This window comes from Onychomys torridus, chromosome 6 (assembly GCF_903995425.1).
Source record: "Onychomys torridus chromosome 6, mOncTor1.1, whole genome shotgun sequence".
NCBI lineage: Eukaryota > Metazoa > Chordata > Mammalia > Rodentia > Cricetidae > Onychomys > Onychomys torridus.
In genome coordinates, this window is record NC_050448.1 from 34,675,051 (window position 1) to 34,695,069 (window position 20,019).

A 20,019-nucleotide genomic window follows, 5' to 3' on the forward strand; every position below is an offset into this window, starting at 1 on the left:
AATCAGAACTTTATTTACACAGAGTGATATCCACAGCAGTAGTTCTATTAAACACAAAGAAACTGGGCAAGCAAGATGCTTCAGCTGGTAAAAGCTCCTGCCAGTCCAGCCTGTTGCTCTGAGTTCTAGCCCAGGATCCCACAATGAAAGGAGAGAACCAGCTCCCAGAAGTTGTCCTTTAACCCTCCTGGAATGCACACAAAGACAGGACTACACAATAACAGAATTTTACAGCTAAATTTAATAAGGGAGGAAACTGAGGTTTGGAGGTATTAGACAGCTGCCCAAGATCATCCGTTAGTGTCAGAGCCCAGTACTTGCTGCTGGAGATCACCTTGCACAGTACTTTAGCTTGGGGAACTTATAAATTGAAATCATGACCTTTGCCCTCAACTGAAGTAATAGATGTAGGATGAAAGACCTTTGGAAGTGCTCATGATTAGATCAGGGTCCTTATACAGGGTCCTAGAGAAGATGCTAGAACCTTCCATCAGGTGAGGCTAATGTGAAAAGATATGGTCTATAAGGCAGTAGGGCTCATTAGACCCCCTAGTCAGCTTATCCTTGGTCTTAAACTTCACACTCCAGAGTGGGAGAAACAACTTTCCGGTGTTTATAAGCCACCTTGTCAATGGTACTCTAGTATGATAACCTGCACCGACCAGGTCACACATGTGCTAAAGGAGAAGTGTCAGTGCAGATTCCCCTGGAATCATGATGTGACTACAGCCTAATAATCACATTCAAACTTGAAAATATTTTAAGCCCTGAGTACATATGTAATATACTAGCATACCCACATCACAGTTTTGTCTGGCCAGCTTCTCTGCTCAGAACACTTTATTCTACCCTACCTTTGAGGAAAGCCATTTAACAAACACAAAGCCTATGTTATCATAAAGTGTTCAGTACTTCCTGTAACTTAACAAATACTCTATTAAAAGTTAAAAACAAGGGTCCCACGGGTCTCCACTATTATCTTGCATGCAGTTAGTGTATAAGGCCATTTCTGCGTTGATACATAATAGGTTCACACTACTGTAAAGTCAGAAAATTAAAATTATCAATAAAGTCACTGTAAATAGCACCCTCAGTTATTAAAAGACAGAATTAAATAATAAGGGACCAGTCACTTGGCATCAGCCTGTGAAAGGCTGATTTTTACATAAAGGCTTTGTGGCTTGGTCAGATTGCATTTTTACTAGCTGATGTCTGTAGAAAGAGAGCACCTGAGGACACGCCCAGTGAATGAGTGAATGAGTGAATGTACTTTCAATTCCACCATCCTTTTCCTCTCTTAAACCAACACAACAGAATTGCTGCTGTGTCAAAAGAAGAGTGAGCTTGGGGAGATTGCCCAGCGGGTAAGAACACTTGCTTTGCAAGCATGAGGACTTGTGTCAGAACTTCCAGCACTCGCATAAAAGACCAGACATGGCCCTACGTGTGCCTGTAACCCTAGTGCCATGGCATGTAGACAAGAGGATGGCCAGAGCTTGCTGGCCACCACACTAGGTTCAGTGAGAGACTGCCTCAAGCAAAGGAGGCAGGGAGTGGTAGAGCGTGACATCCTTCTTTGACCTCTGCACTTACACACATAAGCACATATATAAATAGTCATATGTAACCCCACCAGAGAGAGAGAGAGAGAGAGAGAGAGAGAGAGAGAGAGAGAGAGAGAGAATACTCTCTACCTTACTTTCTGAAGCAGAGTCTTTTGTAGAACCTGGGGCTCATGGATTCAGCTATGCGGGCTGGTCAATAAGCTTCAGGGATCTGTGTCTGCCTCCCCAGCTCTGGAATTGCAGGAGCATGCTGCCATGCTCAGCTGTTAGGAGCACTTGCTGCTCCTGCAGAGGACCTGTGTCAATTCCCAACTCAATGTCAGGCAACTCAGAACTGACTCTAACTCCAGCTCCGGGAAATCCAACACACACACACACACACACACACACACACACACACACACACACACACACACACACACACAATCAATAAAATAAAAGTAAATCTTCAAAACGTGAGCAACAGAGCTCTCATGCCTACTGTCTCTAACTGGTATCAGGAAGAGTGAGAAATTACTCATAAATATTTGAAAAGAAAATTAAAGGATTATACCATATTCAATGAACTCAATAACTGGACTGAACTTTTTAGCTTTCATTTTTATACTGGTTTGTGTTTGGTTTTGTTGTTTGCAATGATCTCTCATTCTCTGCTTCCGGTGAAGTCTGGGAGCTATTCTCCATTTGGTGTGTAGAGGGCGCTCTTGTAAAGAAAATGTCCTTGCTATGGGACCTGATAAGAATCTAGGCCAGCTTCCTGCTGTCTTTGTTGCCATGGAGACCACACTCCAGTGAAGGGCAATGGATTCCGTGGTCTCGATTTGGAAATGCGTAACCAGCAGATGCCTTTACTGCCTTTGTTTCAATCTCTGCCCTTGCAGAGCTACTCAAGCCGGAAGCTGAGCTGAGGAAGTCCATGTTTGTCTGCTGGATTTTGTTTCCTCTGTGCACATCTGTCTCCCTAGAGGAGGTGCACAGCTTGATGAGTCAATGGAGAAGATGTGAATTCATAGCTAGAAAAAGAATGTGCTTTTCTCCAGCCTAGGACATAACACGAATTATTTTAAGGAACAAACAATGTTTTTATTAGATGCTTAGACTATTATTATATGTGATAACTACTCACAGCAACCGTTTTATCAACCAAAATGTCTGAGACATACATGCCAGGGTATAGGTTTCTGTGGGTTTTATAAAGACTTAGTTTGCTGCAGATTGGCAGTTAAGAGCCTGCTTTTGAATTCTAACTGACCTGGATTCCGCTGATCTTCTATGCCATTCCAGGCTGCCTTGTTCATCTACAGATTGGGATTCTCACCACCACAGAGTCATTTGGTGTTCCCAACACTGTGACAAACGCGTGGAATAATCATTCTGGAAGGAGAAAGGTTGATTTGGGTTCACAGTCTGGGAAGGTTCAGTATGTAGGTGATTGCTTTAGGGTCTTTGACAAGGCTGAGTGTTGGTCATGGTGGGGCTGAGAGAGAAGCAAAGCTGTGACCAGGAAAACAAAGAGAAGAGGAGAGGAGCTGAGGGTGCACTGTGCCATCAGTGACCTAAGGACTGCCACCAGGGGGTTCTGTCTGCTAGCAGCTGTACTAGCTCCCAATAACACCATGCTGGGAGCTTGTGCCGGCTGGTTTTATGTCAATTTAGCACAAGCTGTAGTCATTGCAGAAGAAGGAACTGCAAATAAGAAGTGCCCCCATAGGACAGGGCTGCAGGAAAATTTGTAGGCCATTTTCTTAATTGGGTGATTGATGTCAGAAAGCACAGTCAATTGTGGTGGTGCCATCCCTAGGCTGGTGGTCCTGGGTTCTATAAGAAAGCAGTCTGAGCAAGCCATGGGAGCAAGCGGGTAAGCAGCACTCCTCCATGGCCTCTCTCTCTCTCTCTCTCTCTCTCTCTCTCTCTCTCTCTCTCTCTCTCTCTCCATCAGTTCCTGTCTCCAGGCTCCTGTCCTGTGTGAGTTCCCACCCTCTCTGCTTTTGACAATGAACCCTTACATGGAAGTGTGAGTGAAATAACCCTTTCCTCCCCAAGTTTTGTTTTTTTTTTTTTTCATGGTGTTTCATCACAGCAGTAGTGACCCTGACTATGACGGAGGCAATTTCAACTCAAGCTATCACACCTGTCCAGCAGTTGTCTGTCTGTCTCCTTCACCATGGGGAGGGCTGAATGTGGAGCTGGCGCTCAGGGCAGAACACTTGCCTAACATGCAGGGGACTCTGGGTCAGCCCACAGCACTGTCCCAAACAGCAGCAGGGGTGATGGCTCTCCATGCCACAGCACACACACAAATGTCTTCGACTTTCCTATCTCTATCATTTAATTCTCAGGTATAACATATTAGATGCAGTGCAGAAACAGAGAAGAAAACTTAATTAGCTCCTCCACATTTCTTATAGCAATTGAGCTTAGAACTTTAATTTGCTTTCTGTTGCTATGATGAAACACTGACCAAAGCCAATTTGGAGAGAAAAGGACTTGTTTAATCTTACAACTCCTAGCTCCCCTCCATCCCTAAGGGAGGCCAAGGCAGAAACTCCAGTGGGGGACTGAAGCAGAGACTGTGGAAGAATACTGTTTACTAGCTCAGCCCCTGTGGTTGCTCAGCCTACTTTCTTATACATCCAGGATCACTTGTCCAGGGGTGGCAACACCCAGAGAGTGCTGAGCCCTCCCACATCAATTGCCAATCAAGAAAAGGCAGCACCGAGTTACTTACCATCAGACAGGCCAGTCTGATGGAGATGTTTCCTCAGTTGAGGTTCCTCTTCTCCAGATGACTCCAACTTGTGTCAAGTGACAAAAATCTAACCCAGAAAGCAGATTTCCTGATCTCTGCTCAGAAGCTCGTTTCTGTACACTCGAGTGGTGTTTGCCAGCACTTGCAACAATTTTAAGCACCTCTGGGTTTTGAGGTGTTCTAGCTCCAATACTGTCTGTCCTAAGCACCATCCGAGGAAATCCATACAATGAAGGGGGAGCTTCCTTTGAACTTAAATTTCCATAGAATAACCAAAGTACTAGGTAAGAACCAAATATCCATGAATTGGACTTAAGCAGTGTACCAGAAACAGATCGCTTCCTTTCCACTTCCATGCGATGTACATAGAATTTTGTTTCTAATATGGACATTCCAACTGGGATACTTTCTCAAAAGAAGACAAATATATGGTCTCCACAAATGAAAGAATTGGTGACAGACACCCAGCCCCGTGAGCTTCTGAGCTGAGACAATGATTCACGAAACTCTCATTGTGGTCCCAGATGAGAGCAGCCTTTTAAATGATTTTCTAGAGGTTTAAGCAGTGGGAGTCAAAGGGAAGCCAGAGACATGGGCCATATTCCATCTTTGTGTTTGTAACTTCTTTGCACCAACCACATGATTCAAATCTAAAGCATGCTTTTCATCAAAATAGTAATCCTAAAAAGGCAGCATGGTAGAGGCAGGGACAAGTGGGTCTCTAAGAGTTGGAGGCCAGCCTGGTCTACATAGTAAGACCCTATTTCAAGACAAAATCAAACGAAATGACAGTCCTGACAGAATCTTTGTTCCCATAGCAATGAGGTACATTCACTTGTTATACTGTGCTCAGATCAACTTAGAAAAAAAGCCTGTGGGTGTGGTATCTAGAAGTATATAACCATGTTGGGTTCTGATTTAAAAATTATTCTTTTGAAGTAGGTTTATGTTTGGTTTATACTTATTTTAAAGATAAAGACAATACTTTTGGCTCAAAAAAATGGCTAAAGTTTATTGAGAATTTATTTGTTTCTTATTTGTGGTCTTAAGACATCAAATCCTTAAAAAGATTTATGTGATAAACTGAGGCACAGAGAGATTCAGAGCTAAGTGGCAGAGTGGGGTTCAGTCATAACCCAGGTGGCTGGCCAGCAGTGCTGTGCTCTTGGGGAATGTGCTCCAGAGCAGGCATAGATGTAGGACCAAAGAGGGCACCACCCAGGAGAGACACTGTTCTGCCCTGACCGGATTTCTTTCTAAACAATATTCATTTCAGGACAACTGAGAGAGGGTAATCCAGACACAGCACCTCAGACCTTTGGCAAAAATCAGTAGAAAACCGTGTGTGTTACCTTTGGTGAGTTATTGATTCACAACAAATGCTGTGTTGGGAGTTGTAAGGATTGTTGAGTCTATGGACTTAGACTGAAAAAGAAGAGAGAAAAGATGAGGACATGTATTCTTGAGGCTATCAAATAAATGGTCAATCAACATTTATTGAACGATGACAACAGCTTCAGAACAAGGGTGTGTCCCTTTGGATTGGAGGGATGCGGAAGGTAAGGCTTGAACCTTCAACCGAGCCTTAGTCCATAGAAGGGACTTAGACCAAGTCTAGGTGAGGGTGGATTCAAAATAGGGGCATCTTTATGGAAAAGAAAGATCACAAGTAAGAAAGAATAAGCCCCTTTTCAGAAAGTAAAATAAATGGAAACACATTCATTTTAGAACATAAACTGTCCATCCACACAGCCATCCAGCCATCTAACAATGCTTATTACTCATCAGACACTGGTTCACAACTGGAGACCCTGGTAGGTGGACTTGGAACAGATGTGAAGGCATCTGGATTGCCAGCTTTTAAAGACAGACTTTTGGATGATGATGATAAGCCATGGTTTCTGAGATGGTTTCTGGGCTACAGAAAGAGAATTTGATAGTTTAATATGGAATTGCAGACTGACAAATGAAACAGGATGGACTGCAGGTCAAGCAATCAGACTTCTACAAGGACCTTCTGCCAAGGTCCCTGGAGGAGGTCCCTGGGCTCTGGGCAGACAGGATGATGGCAGCCACAGGGAGGAGGGCTGCCGTTGCCTGGGATTTGGAGATGTTGCAGGAAATCAACCCACAGCCAGAAGAAGAATGGGGAAGAGACACTGGCAATCCCGTGGAGATCTGGTATGGGTAAGAGGATGTTGCCAGTGAAACAGGAAGGCTTGGACAGGAGTTCCTCACAGTCTGAGCATGTCTCCTTCCTCAAACTTGTTATCTCTCTTACATCTGCCCCATCTTGATGGATACTTCTGACCACAACTGAGCAGAAATTTCAGGGCAGATGGGGTCCATATTAATGGTGCCCTGTAGCGTGAAGCATGTTCTTCACCCTTAAACATAACTTGTATTTTAAAGCTGGAAATCAAGCTGAGTTTTGAGTACATCAAGTTTTAAAGTGATTCACACTTCGTAGATGTAAGATCAGATTATTATGCAAAACTTGTTTTACATTTTCCCACTTTCTATAACCCTTCGATGCCAGGGTGCTCAGAAAAACCAAGGGAAACTCCTGCACTGCATTTTCCAAGAGAAAATGGGGTGTAAACTCTCCTGTTACTCTTTTCCGTTGGGTGGATTATATTGCAGTGGCCTCTCAACCCAGGAGAGTGTGGGTAACTGAAACACACCACTTTTTCCAGATCCACCTGCCTTTAAACCTAAATCTAAATCTGTTTTGCCCTCAACCACTTTGTCATGGTGTCCCATAAGGAATGGCTTTGTTTTTTTAATGTCATCTATGGAGCTTACTGCCATTTTCCAGTGGGATGTTGCAAGCAAGAGAGGCGAAGCGGTCCTCAGCTGAAAACCTCCGAGTCTCAGACAGTTCAACACTTTCATTAATTCCATTCACTGAAGCTTGGGCGGTAAATGAGTACACAATACTTGACATTGGAATGACTTTTCCCTCATGTCTTTTCTGCTGTGCATTGACAGATAATTTCTTCAGCAATCACTGTGTTCTTTTCATATTCTTGGAATCTCAGTGTTGGAAGGAACATCAAAAGTTTGTCATGTTTCATCTCCCACTTGCCAAGAGAATCATGCTGAACTGTCCAAGATGGATCATTTGTTGTGTGTTGTGTTCTTTGAGCCTCAAGCTTGGAGAATGGTCATCCACAGAATGCTGGAAACATACCCAGAACTTGCTGTGTAGTCCTGACCGGGTTATCTACCCACTTAGCAAAAACATGCATACACAGTTGAGTGTGGTTGAGTAGTAACCTGATAGCCTGTGATGAATATGGCAGAATCTGTAGAAAGGAAGGAGTATTTCCTTCATAAAATAACATTTTTGAGCTATAAGAAATTTTGTGTATGTATATAAGAGTACATTTTTGTGTACATTTGTGCCTATGTGTACACATTGTTGAGACCAGAGATTATTCCTAGGTACCGTTTCTCCTTGAGCACCCTCTATCATGTTTTCAAGCTTATCAATTAGGTTCTACATGCTCTTGCTTCCCCAACATTAGGATTATAAGTTCTACTATATCTTACCTGTTAAAACAAACAAATAAACAAACAAAAACCATGGGTTCTAGAGACTAAACTTGGGTCCTTGTGTTTATACATCAAGCACGTTCTAGACTAAACTATATCTCCCCAACCCCAAACTAGAGATTTTTTTTTTAAAATCATGGTATTTGGCTTAGAACTTGACACACTGTAGGTCCATCACAAACATTTCAGAAAATAAACTAGTACTTAAATATTGCTAGCAAAACATGACTTCCTGGGAAGATGGTAGGTAATAAATAGTTCTCCCCTGCACATTCCTTGAGTTCTGTTTCAGTTGGTTTGCGTTATTTTGAGACTGCATCTCACCGTGTAGCCCAGGCTGGTCTCAAACTCACAATCTTCTTGCCTTAGCCTCCCAAGTGCTGGCATTGTAGGTGTGTGCCAACATGCCTAGCTTCTGAGATCTTTGACCCGTGGCTGTCCACACAGGTCCCAAGAGGGGCATGGAACACTGAATCCATGCTGCTGTAGAAGAAACAGTTCCAGAGACAAGTTCAGGGATCTTGGTTTTCCCCCTCTCTTCTTTGAACTTGGGTACACTTTAGTGCACCAAGATTATTTGGAGTTCAGAAACTAAGAAACCTGTCCACGCTGGATAAACTCAATGTGACATTTGGACATATGACCTCTGATGGCACAAGTCCTATTCACCACTTACTTTTTAAGGACATACTGCACTTTGGGGATAGTGTTCAGTTGTACCTGAGGGAGAGCCCATGCCTAACTCATTTTTGTATGTTTGTGCCATGAGCTATCTTACATCTACCTTGCACTCATTAAAAGCTTATGTATATTAAAGAGATCTGCCTTGTGAATGGTTAGCTAGATATCAGCACCCACAGAGAAAGCTAGGGTGTCAAGATGAACTGGACCAACACTGGAGTGAGAGAAAAAGAGTTGTGTGGAAGACACATTCTGGAACCCAAAGGTTTCTTTATAAAGAAAGTCGAAATCGGATTATTCTAACTTGTTTGTGATGAAACCCTTGGGTCCCCCAACACACACTTAAATGATCCATACCCTCAAGCTTTAGATGGCAGAAAAGGCACTTAACAGCCTTGAATACATCAGATTCATACTTAATGTTTCTCATCAAATGGTTGGAGAAATTTCCTCTAAAAAAAATTGCAGCCAAGACGTTATTTAGAAACGGGACATCTTGAGAGACCCTCGGTAGCCCACATGCCATTGCACTGGGGCTGCAGAGAATGTCATATGCTCCCAACTCACAGCGCTCAGTCCCGCAGCTTATGTAATGTAACACGGTAGCACTACTAAAGCCTGGCAAAGATGCAGAGCCCCAGAGGCACCCATGGTTGAACTGCAAATGAGAGAGATGCAGACATGAACCTCAGGGCATTAGCATCTCACCCTCCACACGTGTTTTCCTTTGGTGCCCAAGCACCCAGAGGAAAATGCCACTCAAAAGGCTCATTTTGCAGAACTTTGCCCTGGTGAGTTTTGTTGTCAACTAGACATACCTCGTATGAGGGACCCCCAGTTGAAGAACTGCCTCCACCAGCTTGGCCTGTGGGCATGACAGTGGGGCGTTTTCTGGACTGCTAATTGATACAATAGGGCCTAGCCCACTGTGGGCAGTGCCTTCCTTAGGTGGGCCTGGGCTATATAAGAAAGGTAGCCAACATGAGCCCCGGAGCCAGCATGCATACAGTGTCCCTCCACATCTCAGTTCCTGCTTCCAGGCTCCTGCCTTGCCTTCCCTTGATGATGAACTATAACCTGCAAGGCAAACACAGCCTTTCTCCCTCCACCTTGTTTCTGATCCGTGTTTCACAGTGACAGAGAAGTGAAGTAGAGTCACCTTACGATTCCCCCACATGGAGAAAGGAAATCAGGAATGGATGGGATTCAGCAGCATCCCAGCATTAACATAACCCATGTGATGAACAGAAAATGTAGAAAAGCATCTTCAAGCTTACAAATGAGTCATGCCGACCATAATTCACTGCAAAGTGACATTTACCTTCGAGTTCTCATTTGGGAATAGACTACATGGAGTCCTTTTATTTGTTTTTGAGACAGAATGTCACTGGGATATTCAAACTATCCTTGAAGTCAAACTGGTGGTCCTCCTTCCTCAGCAGGGGCCCGTGCTTAGATGATAGACACACGCAACCATGTCTAGTCTAAAAATTATTTTCACCTGACAAGATTCCGGGAAAAGGTCATGATGGCTCCAGGCTATAACCTCAGCATTAAGGAATCTGAGGTAGGAGGGTGGACAGTCCAAGGCTAGCTCTAGGTATGTTGTGAGACTCTATGTCAAACAAACAAGGGCTAGAGACACAACTCAGTGGCTGAGTGTCAGTCTAATGTGTACAAGTTTGGGGCTTGATCCTCCGTCTTGAAAAGTAATTGGGGGTAGGGTGCTGAGAGTTTTAGTGCTCAGTGTAATGTGAGAGAAAGTCATAGAGTTTCTTTAGTGTCTGTATCTAAACCTCATCAAAAACTCCTTTTTTTAAGCCCTTCCTCTTATAAGGGTTTCAGTTTTATCTCAACTAGAGACAGAATGGGTCTACAAGTTATTTTAATATACTGTTTTTCTTAGTGATTGTTGTGAGTACACCATGCTATCAGTTATCAACTAAAGCATGTCTCTGTTAAAGCCATACATTGGCTCTCCTTGCTATTGGAACTTACATTCAGAAGCTGGGGGAAGGGGGGGGGGGTCTCTGCTATGAGTAGCTGAATCCCTGGTGTTATGGAAACAAAGAGCTCTTGCCTCATAGCCTGTTGATGTATCCAGTCATAAATGTGACAGTTACCGGGGCTAGTCGCCTTCTCTGCCTTCCTGCAGACCTGAGACTAACTCGTTCCTTACTGATAACAGATGCTGGAGCAGAGCCTTTGAAATACCCCTGTTGACTCCATTAGAGGGAAATGGCTTTATGCAGTGGTCTATGGGGGGTGGTGGTGTTGTGATTGCTGTTGTGTGGACCCCTGGCTGAGTACCATGCTTTTCTCTTATAGGTGATGTGCCTTCAGGACTTTTTTGGTGACGATGACATTTTTATTGCATGTGGACCAGAGAAGTTCCGTTACCAGGATGATTTCTTGCTAGATGAAAGTGGTAAGAAAAAAAAAGTTCAAAACCCGGGGAAATTTGAGGCAGCTTTCCAAAATGAACTGCACCAGGCCAAGATTATGTCAGCTCCAAAGCCATCAAACCAGTTCCAGATCCTCTCCCGCCTTGTCTTTCCTATATCTTGAATTTCTTTGATTTTTCTAATATAGAAAACAGATGAAATGATAATTGAAAAGGTTAATCCATTTGAAAGAATACATTCCTAATGGCTAATTTATAGCCATTTAATAACTGAACTGATGCCTTACAGAGAACCACAGTGTGGATTTCTACACTTTTAATTATATATTTTCATAAAACAGTTTATAGTGGATGGATTTGTAATCATAAAATTACGGAGTATGCTTCTAGACTGAGCTTTCATGTGGCTTCCTCTAATTCCTGAGAAAATGGTTTGATGCTCTCTCCCTGAAGTACATTGGAATTTATATGTCATTAACATCTGTGAACTGTCAGGATGGTAGTTTCCTTCCATTAATGAACTAAATGTGACCCTTGGTGATTGATAAAGAGGGGAGTACTGATAAATGGGGAAATTAATGTAAAGGGCTATGATTTTCAGAATGATTTATTTGGGTGGTCTTGGGAGTCATCTCAGAATCTTACAGTATCACAGGTGAAATAATTGCCCAGGACATCCTGCCTGGGTAATTTTCCTTCTAATTCAATTAGGGAACTATTACATAGTCACTGACATTTCAAATTCTATCTAGTTGGAGAAATTTTTTGAGGTAATAAGTGAATTTGTTGCTACATTGACAAAATGGGTGGACAGTCCTGAAGTGCTTGAGATAATGGCAAGTGTTGTCCTGTCCTGGGCTCACCCTAAAGTTCAGTTGTATACTCATATTGGATCAGTTATGTGTGGTGTAGTGATGGTCCATGTGTAGATATTTTTTTTCAATGACAGATGACACATAGTGGAGCCTCATGATAATACAGTGCTCAGGCATGGCACAGCCAGCCATTCTACCTCATTAACTAGATTATGTGATGTTCCCACCATACTAGGTCACCCAAACATGGAGGTCACAAAACATAGCCTCATCATTAAGCAGCACAGACATATCCATATATAATATCAATGATGTGCACTTAAAGTTGGACTATTTTGTGACTTTAGGAACGTAGGCAAAGAGAACCACCCTCCATCATGAAATCTTCAAGTGCTCAGTGGAAGTATAGGGAGATGACATGAATGTGCCCCACGACAAGATTGATTTTTGTGCAAGGTCCTAACAGAAGGATTACTTTGGCATCTCTCCCTCTGAATAAGTTTTTTCTAAATACATTCCGTCTTTATAATTGATACACATGTCCTCTTGGGGCAAGGATTTATGTAAATGTATCATTCACAAGATGTGCTCAGGGAGGAAGCGTCCCACCATGTTTAATGAAAGGACAGAGCAACTTTGCCAGTGTGGAACAGCAAATGTTTCCAGCCAGGATGCAGAGCTGACAGCACGGGTTTTGAGAAGAATAAATGGCCTTGACTTTCAATTTAAAGAAAATAGCTGCTTTTGATAGAATGGTTTGGGACACCAGATGTGTTCTGGAATGAAAGCCCACTTGCTGCTTTGATACTGAGAGCAACCTGGCTGCCTTGCACGGGAGTACAGCTTATTTTCAAATTGGTAGAGCTAGCCACTGGTTCCCCCTACGTTCTCTTTATCTAGCCATCAGGTTGATTTCAGGCCACTGCTGCCACCTGGCCCATCTCAGGAAGCCACACAGCTGGCTGGTCCCCTGCTCCTGAAGTGGTAAGATATGCTGTCAGCCAGGGAGCTTCAACCGCCCACCACCACAGGCAGAAAACAAAAATTTACCAATCCCCAACCCCTCCGTTATCAAAAGACATTTGGGGGTGTAGCTCAGTGATAGGGCACTCCCATAGCTCCCTCCTCAGCTTTGTTAAAGACAAGTAGGGGCTGGAGTGATGACTCAGTGGTTAAAAGCCCTGGGTGCTTTTGCAGAGAACCTGGGTTTGACTCCCAGCAGCCACAGGGTGGCTCACAAGCATCTGTAACTTCAGTTCTGAGAGACCCAATACATTTTTCTGTCCTCCAGGGGCACTAGGAACATGGTGTATGACATACATGCAGGCAAAACACACATTATATAAAATAAAATAAAAAATATTTTAAAAGAAAACACAAGTATATGTACACACACTCACACGAGTGTATATAAACACACACATGCATGCACATACACACACACACACACACACACACACACACACACACACACACATTCTAGCTATCTTTTGACACTTAACGCCATGAGAGTACTCTACACACCATTTTGTTGAACTCTTCACTTTCTTTCTCCTGATAAATATGTCCTACCCAATTCTCTGTGTAAAATCCATTTACTGTGTGGCGTGCCCTCCTCCATTCTAGAAGAAACACGTGGGCACAGGAGGTGGGGAAGGAGCGTTGACTAAAGAAAAAAAAATTCTAAATTGAGGTTTTACTTCCTTAGATGAACTTACCCAGAGACTAAATTCTCACGTTGACAACTGCAATTCTCATGGTGCTTGTACAGCATGTTCTGGGCTAATGTATTAAAATATGAATCTTTTTATAAATGTTAAGTGTGACTGAACCCAGCTCATCTCTTCTTACTAAGTTGTATCTGAGCTTGATGCTGTATTTGGTCAGTTCCATGGTAAACTTCCTTAAAGGTATGTGGGGACATCTTCAGAATTAATAATTTTCCTGGTGCAGAGCCACACTTGATTTAATGGTGTCAGAAAGTGGCCTTGTACAACAAGGCAGTGCTTTTATTTTATCTTTAGAAACAAACCCAGCTACTAATGTGCTTAGAATTAGGAAGGACATGTTCCCAAGTGTCACCAGCCATCTCCCACAGACATTGCACAGGGGCTTTCCAATGGAGACTTCTGCTGTAGCAGATACATAGTTCCCAAGGCCACATGGGAACAGCATCAATATCAGTAATGAAGAACCATAAATTCTCCTTCCTATCTTCACGTGCTATGTGTGGTGCCTTCCTTGTTCTAATTCAGAATGTAACCATTTTAGCAGAGTGTCATCCATCAAGAGAGTTTCAGCACCTTCCAAATGGTGGCCAGAGTGCTATATATAGAGGCCGGCAGAAGCTGGCAGATCCACCCCTTGTGGCACCTGCTGTCTGATTGATAATGAGGAAACATAGTGAGGGAAGATGCAAAGTTGGAGACAGGAAGCTCAACACGGAGTTGCTTAGACACTGATGACAAGCCACTGAGTGTGGCACTGATTGCCATTCGGAAGTGACAGGGTTTGCTTGAGTAGCCTGCCTGGCCCACATCACCTCCTTGGTGATGAGCCTGGCCTAGATGTCAGCTTTTGGTCTAGCCCCTCATCCTCAAGGCCCATGTCCCCACCCTTTCATGGCTTTTTCTGCCACTCATCATGTGGTCTTGTCATGGGTGGCTCTCTACTGTCCAGCCAACTGCCTTCTTGAGAGCCTAAATCTCTCTTACTTTCCTGAGATCTTGCAACTCATGTCAGGAAATCATTATTTGAAGCTTATGTCTTTTCTGCCTCTTGTATTTCATTAGTCTCTTAAAGCTGCCATACAAACTTCCACAAACTAGACAGCCAGAGCAACAGAAAGCACTAGAAAAGATTTTGAATGTTATTACAAAAAGATGGAAATGCTTTTACTTATTCTTTAAGACTGTCATATAGGTGTACAGTGTATTTTAGCCACATTTACAAACTCCCCACCTTTCAGGAACTCCCTACTCATGTCTCCAACTTCACATTTTCTCATTTTTTTTTTAGATAAAAATGAGAAATATTTGAGGTGGTGAATGGGCTAATTACCCTGACTTGATCACTCTATATTGTGTATTGAAACATCACATTGCATTGCATCACATTATATCCCAGAAATACAGTCACTATTTTGTACCAACTATAAATAAACATTTGGGGGGAACCCAGAGACTTACTGTGGTGCAGCTATTGGGGCAGAAAGTCCAAAATAAAGTCATGGATAGAGAACTGTCCCAAGTGCAAGGCGGAATCTCTCCCTCCCTCTTGCTCCTTCCTAGTGGCTGCTCTTGGCAGTCAGTTCTCCACTCCTTGCCTGTGAGAACACCCTCCAGGCTGCCTCCTTCATTCCCATGGCTCAGTATGCTTATCCCATTTCCCTCTTCCTACAAGGTCGTCTGTTGTTAGATAAAGGTCTATCCTTGTCCAATGTGGCCTCCTTTTCTCTTGAAAACATCTTCAAAGACCCTCTCCCCAAATGGCTTCAGTTCACAGGTATCAGAAGTTGGCATTTAAACAAGGCTTTCTGGGGAAGAATATCTCAGTCCACAATGGAAATTGGTAAGAGCCATCCAGATTTTAGTTGAACCAAATTTATTTCCTCTAATTTTTAAAACATTTTATAATTACTGGAAGGGCACTGAGTGTACCATGTTCATGCACTGCCCGCAAAGGCCATAAGAAGGCATCAGATCACCTAGAACTGTGAGCTACCATGCGGGTGCTGGGAATTGAACCCAGGTACTCCGCATTAACAGCAAGTGCTGTCAGCCACTGAGCCATCTCACCAGCCCCTGGAGTTTTATTTGATTCACTGTCCTTGGCTTTGTGCAATGATATCAATATGTCTAGTAGCAGAGTTCCTAACAGCAGAGCTGTCCCTGGGCTGCCCTTCGTGTGATGGGTTGAACAAATGCTGTCAGGGAATTTCAGCACCATGGTGGCCAGGGTCCCCTTGAAGCCTTCTGACTAAGCTGAGAAAGTGCTCTCGCAGGCACAGGGGCCTGTGTGTCTCATTGACTGTGCTGCCAATCCAAGAGATACTGTTGTGTAGCTGATATCCAACAATCTCCATTGAAAGAAAGCCTGTTAGTTCCCTGCAGGTAGGGGCTGTGCTTGCCCACTGGTCATCACACTACAGGGTTCTGCTCTGGGCGCTGTGTGGCTTAGCAAAGTTAGAAATATTCATCTGACCACACCAAGCTAAGTGGTTGAAGTCCTCTGGGTGGGGGTCGGGGAGGCTGATGCCATAATCTGCAAGGAGTCCAGCCTATCTAAGGAAGTCAAATTGAATGAGTATAAACAAGAGACTGTGTTCTATGATTCAAATGGAAATAAAAACTAGGAAAATACAGCTCCCAGGCGAACTGCTCTTGTTGGCCATGTGTGAAAATTGCTTTTCTTTAACTGCAGGCTTAATGTCAGATATGTGATTTGGTCCATTTCCTGTGTTCTGTAGGTCTATATTTCATGTCTTCTTATTAAAGTAAGAGAGATGAAACATAAATTATATTTATACATGTGTACATACAGATCTGTATACACATAAACAGCACAGAACTAAAGAATAGAACAAATATATAGTTAAGTTTTGGTAGTTGTGTAGTGTTCTACTTCATAAAAAAGAAAATGTGTGTAGGAGAGTATTTTATTTGCCTGTAAGTCTGTGCACCACATGCATGCAGTGTCTGTGGAGGTCAGAAGAGGCATCAGATCCCCCCAGAACTGACAGATGGCTGTAAGCAGCCACATGAGTGCAGGGAATTGAACACAGGACCTCTGAAAGAGCAGCCAGTGATCTTGAATGCTAGCAGAGCCTTCTCTCCAGTCCTATTATATTTCTCTTGAGGTAGGGTCTCAGTATGTAGACCAGACTAGCCATAAACTCACTATAAATCTCGGGCTAGCCTTCAGCTTTAGATCCTCCTGCCTCAGCCTCCAGAGGGCTGCGAGTATACGTGTCTGTCACCACGTGAGGCAGAGTTTGAAGGTTATGAAGGTTGAAGACTTCTCTAAGAACTCTGACGTGTGATGTGTGCACACACACACATGCATAGTCTCATATCAGCAGAACATAATAAATCTAGCTTTTTTCCCTGACATAACCATCTGGAATGCAGTGTTCTTCCCGGATATGAGCATCTTTCTAGAAGGGACATTTCCTCAGCTTCTCATGAAGACTCCCATGGTGTTGGGTACCCATTGCCTAGTTGGACATGTTCCTATAACTGCTCCATCCTGACCACTTTCATGGATTCGATCTGAATGAGATGACAGAAACTGTAGTAGGTACCATTCATTGTGACGATCTCCATCACTCTGCTTATCTCTGAGTGCTCTTAGGGCTAAAACAGACAGTAACAGAAATAGCATTGGCTTAGCCTCGGAAGGCATGGGCCTTACCCAAATGCCAGGCCCTTCTTTCTATCTGTGTGGTGTCTTTACCCACATCCTGTTTCCTATGTTGTATCTACCCTCCGCCAGGAGGCTGGAATGAACTTAAAACAAAATAATAAATGTCAAAGCACCTCCAAACAGTCTCCCTTCACTGAATTAAGTCCCCAGAAGGTTTCAGCCAGACTCAGGCACACCCATTTACAGGAATTCACCGGATACAAATGCCACTAAGATTTGCTTTGGTTATTCTTTAGAAGGTGGTTTCTGTTGCTTTCTCCTCACTCTGTCCCATGCTAGACATGAGGCAGGCCTCAGAGGAGCCCCACCGTTCTCTGGTGGGGAACTCTAAAATGTTTTTTAAAAAAAGCACATTTAGAAAAAGCAGTCAGGCTTTGAAAACTAACAGCCTTCAGGATTCCTGACTTTGGCAATGGTGTGTGTGTGTGTGTGTGTGTGTGTGTGTGTGTGTGTGTGTGTGTGTCCATCTGTCCATATTGGTTTGGGTGAAAGAGATCTCTGGTGCTCCCACGGCTCCATCCTGGATCTGGTGAGATTGGAAGCCACAGAGTCATTGAAAATACTGAGAAAAATGAAGTTTAGATAAAGACCAGGCCTCCCTGTAAAGTGGCTTGAAGCTATTGCTATCAAAATGTAATATTTCTTTCATTTATTCAATAAACTCTCCTATTTATAGATGCATTATGCAGCAGAAAGAGTGCCAGAAACAAATAACTATAGGTAGAAAGGCATCAAACAGGATGTCTCAAGTTAACCTTGAATGTTGCTCACATTTAAAGGAACCAGAAGCTCTTCAGCGTTGAACTTTGACCCAGAATATTAAATATTTCTGCTGCTTCTCATGGGTTTTATACCTTCGGGAGAGTATAATGTTAAAATGACTAATGACTCACAGCAGACCAATAGTTCTTCATAGCTTTAATTGGGTTACAAGGCTGGTTCGCAATGAGTCTTGTGGGCAGATTTCTCCCAGATGTACCATTTTACTGTTTCAGAAGTTATTTCTAGGAATGAATAGACCAACAAAAATTATCTTCTTAAGGAGCATGTCAAATCTGGCACGCTCATTCTTCATTTTCCATTGCGTTGGCTTGGGTTTGTAGAACTCAGCCTAATATTTAAAGTGGAGGGTTGGGTCACTTGTCTGAGTTCTGAATAAAGGATGTGAATGCTGGGGGTGGGGGGGGCTCTTCTTCCCACTTGCATTTGGCAATTAAGTTTTTATTTTACTTTTAATTATTTTGTTTTGATTTTAGGTTTTTAGGTTGTTTTCCTTGTCTTGTTTTTTATTTGTTTTATGTGTTTATATTTGTTTTATTTTTAGACATAGAGGAGAAAGGAAGAACATGAAGTTGGGTGGGTAGAGAGGTGGGGGAGGATCTGGGAGGAGATAGGGAAAAGGAACAGAATTAAAATATATTGTATGAAAAAAACTGTTTATATAAAAATTTTAAAGAAAACAGCAAGGAAGTGCTGAAGACTTTCTTGACCACACATTCCTTTAATGGGAATAGAGATATAAGCCTTGGAGCTCAGTAATATTTGGATTTCGTTGACTGCTATGCTGTGGAGCTGAATAGGGCTACAGTGCTATGCTCTGGAGACAGACTCTAAGTCAAGCACAGGCTAGTCCGTTGGCTGCCATGAGACCATTTCTACACCAGAAATCCAGGCAGTAGACCACAAATGCCATCGCTCTTTACATTTTTCTTTTCTGTGCCCATGGTCTTCTGATCGTGGTAACTGACAGATGCACTGTAAAATGGAAAACCCAACAGAGTATAGTACCAAGCATGAATCCTTGAAGGATGAGTCTCAGGGATCATCTCTCCCCTTCTTCTGCTTCACAGAAGTCCTCCTCACAGCATTGCAGCAGGTCCCCAACCCTCTTCAGTGGCAACCCTCTGAGAGTGACACCCACAGTGTCACACAAGGCCAATCCACTACCCCCTAGGAAAAATAATTACTTCATCCTTATTGAATGAAAATTAGTCTTTTTTTTTTCCTAGCATTGACTTGCTCTCCTAGATTCTGCCCTGCCAGTTAAAAACCACATGCCTGTCATTATCCTGAGGGAGCTGCCCTCCCAGCTCACCAAGAGAATCAATATCACTCACTATAAAATTTCATTCTTATTTTCTTCAGCGAAATGCCTCTAAAGCTTCACACCTCTTCCCTACTCTTTCCTTGTCTTTTGAAGGACAGGAGCCATGATTGATCTTATCTAATCCTCTGTTGCACTGTGACTTCATCTTCCCAGCATTCCCGTCCCATTGGTCTAGTGGGTTGGCTATGCCTCTCACCCCTCAGCCTACAGCCAAGCCCAGGTTCCTCCTGCCCTGCAGATGCCTTCAGCTGTCTCTCCCAGTTCTTTGAGTCACCGAGGCTGACTTCCTCTGTCAATCTGCCAGAATCAATCAATTACACCCTCAAAGCCTTCACTTTCTCATTCTGACTCACTTTTATATGACTTTAGGCCACATTAACCACAAAAGATTATGGGATTTTATCAGCTGTTTAAAAAACCTGCCCTCCATTGACCTTTTAGATTGGCCAGCTCCCTCCTAGGGTAATAGAAATGTTCTGGACTCTTCTAGCCTAGAGTACTAAGTAATTCAGAACTGCAAACATCAAGTTCTATGTAACAACCCCTCACAGTGGAACTTCTTTCTTCTTTCCCTATACCTGTAGAGGGTCTAACACAGCAAGTCTCTTCTCTGGGACAATGGCAGAGTTCCTGTTTCTCTACTTTCTGCTCACAAGCTCCTTGCTCTGTCTTTCTCTCCAGGACTGTGTGAGATGGGAGTGGAGCAGACAGAGGGG

At 43.2% G+C, this 20,019-nt stretch overlaps 1 protein-coding gene across 4 annotated transcripts in view; it reads left to right on the top strand.

Annotated features, from left to right (window-relative positions):
* Positions 1-20,019, top strand: part of Dclk1 (doublecortin like kinase 1) — a 297,316-nt gene that overhangs the window by 128,192 nt on the left and 149,105 nt on the right. For all 4 annotated transcript variants that reach the window (XM_036190701.1, XM_036190697.1, XM_036190696.1 and 1 more), the window contains exon 4: positions 10,882-10,981. In XM_036190701.1, the coding sequence (XP_036046594.1) occupies positions 10,882-10,981 (100 nt within the window). The remainder of the gene's footprint in view (positions 1-10,881; positions 10,982-20,019) is intronic.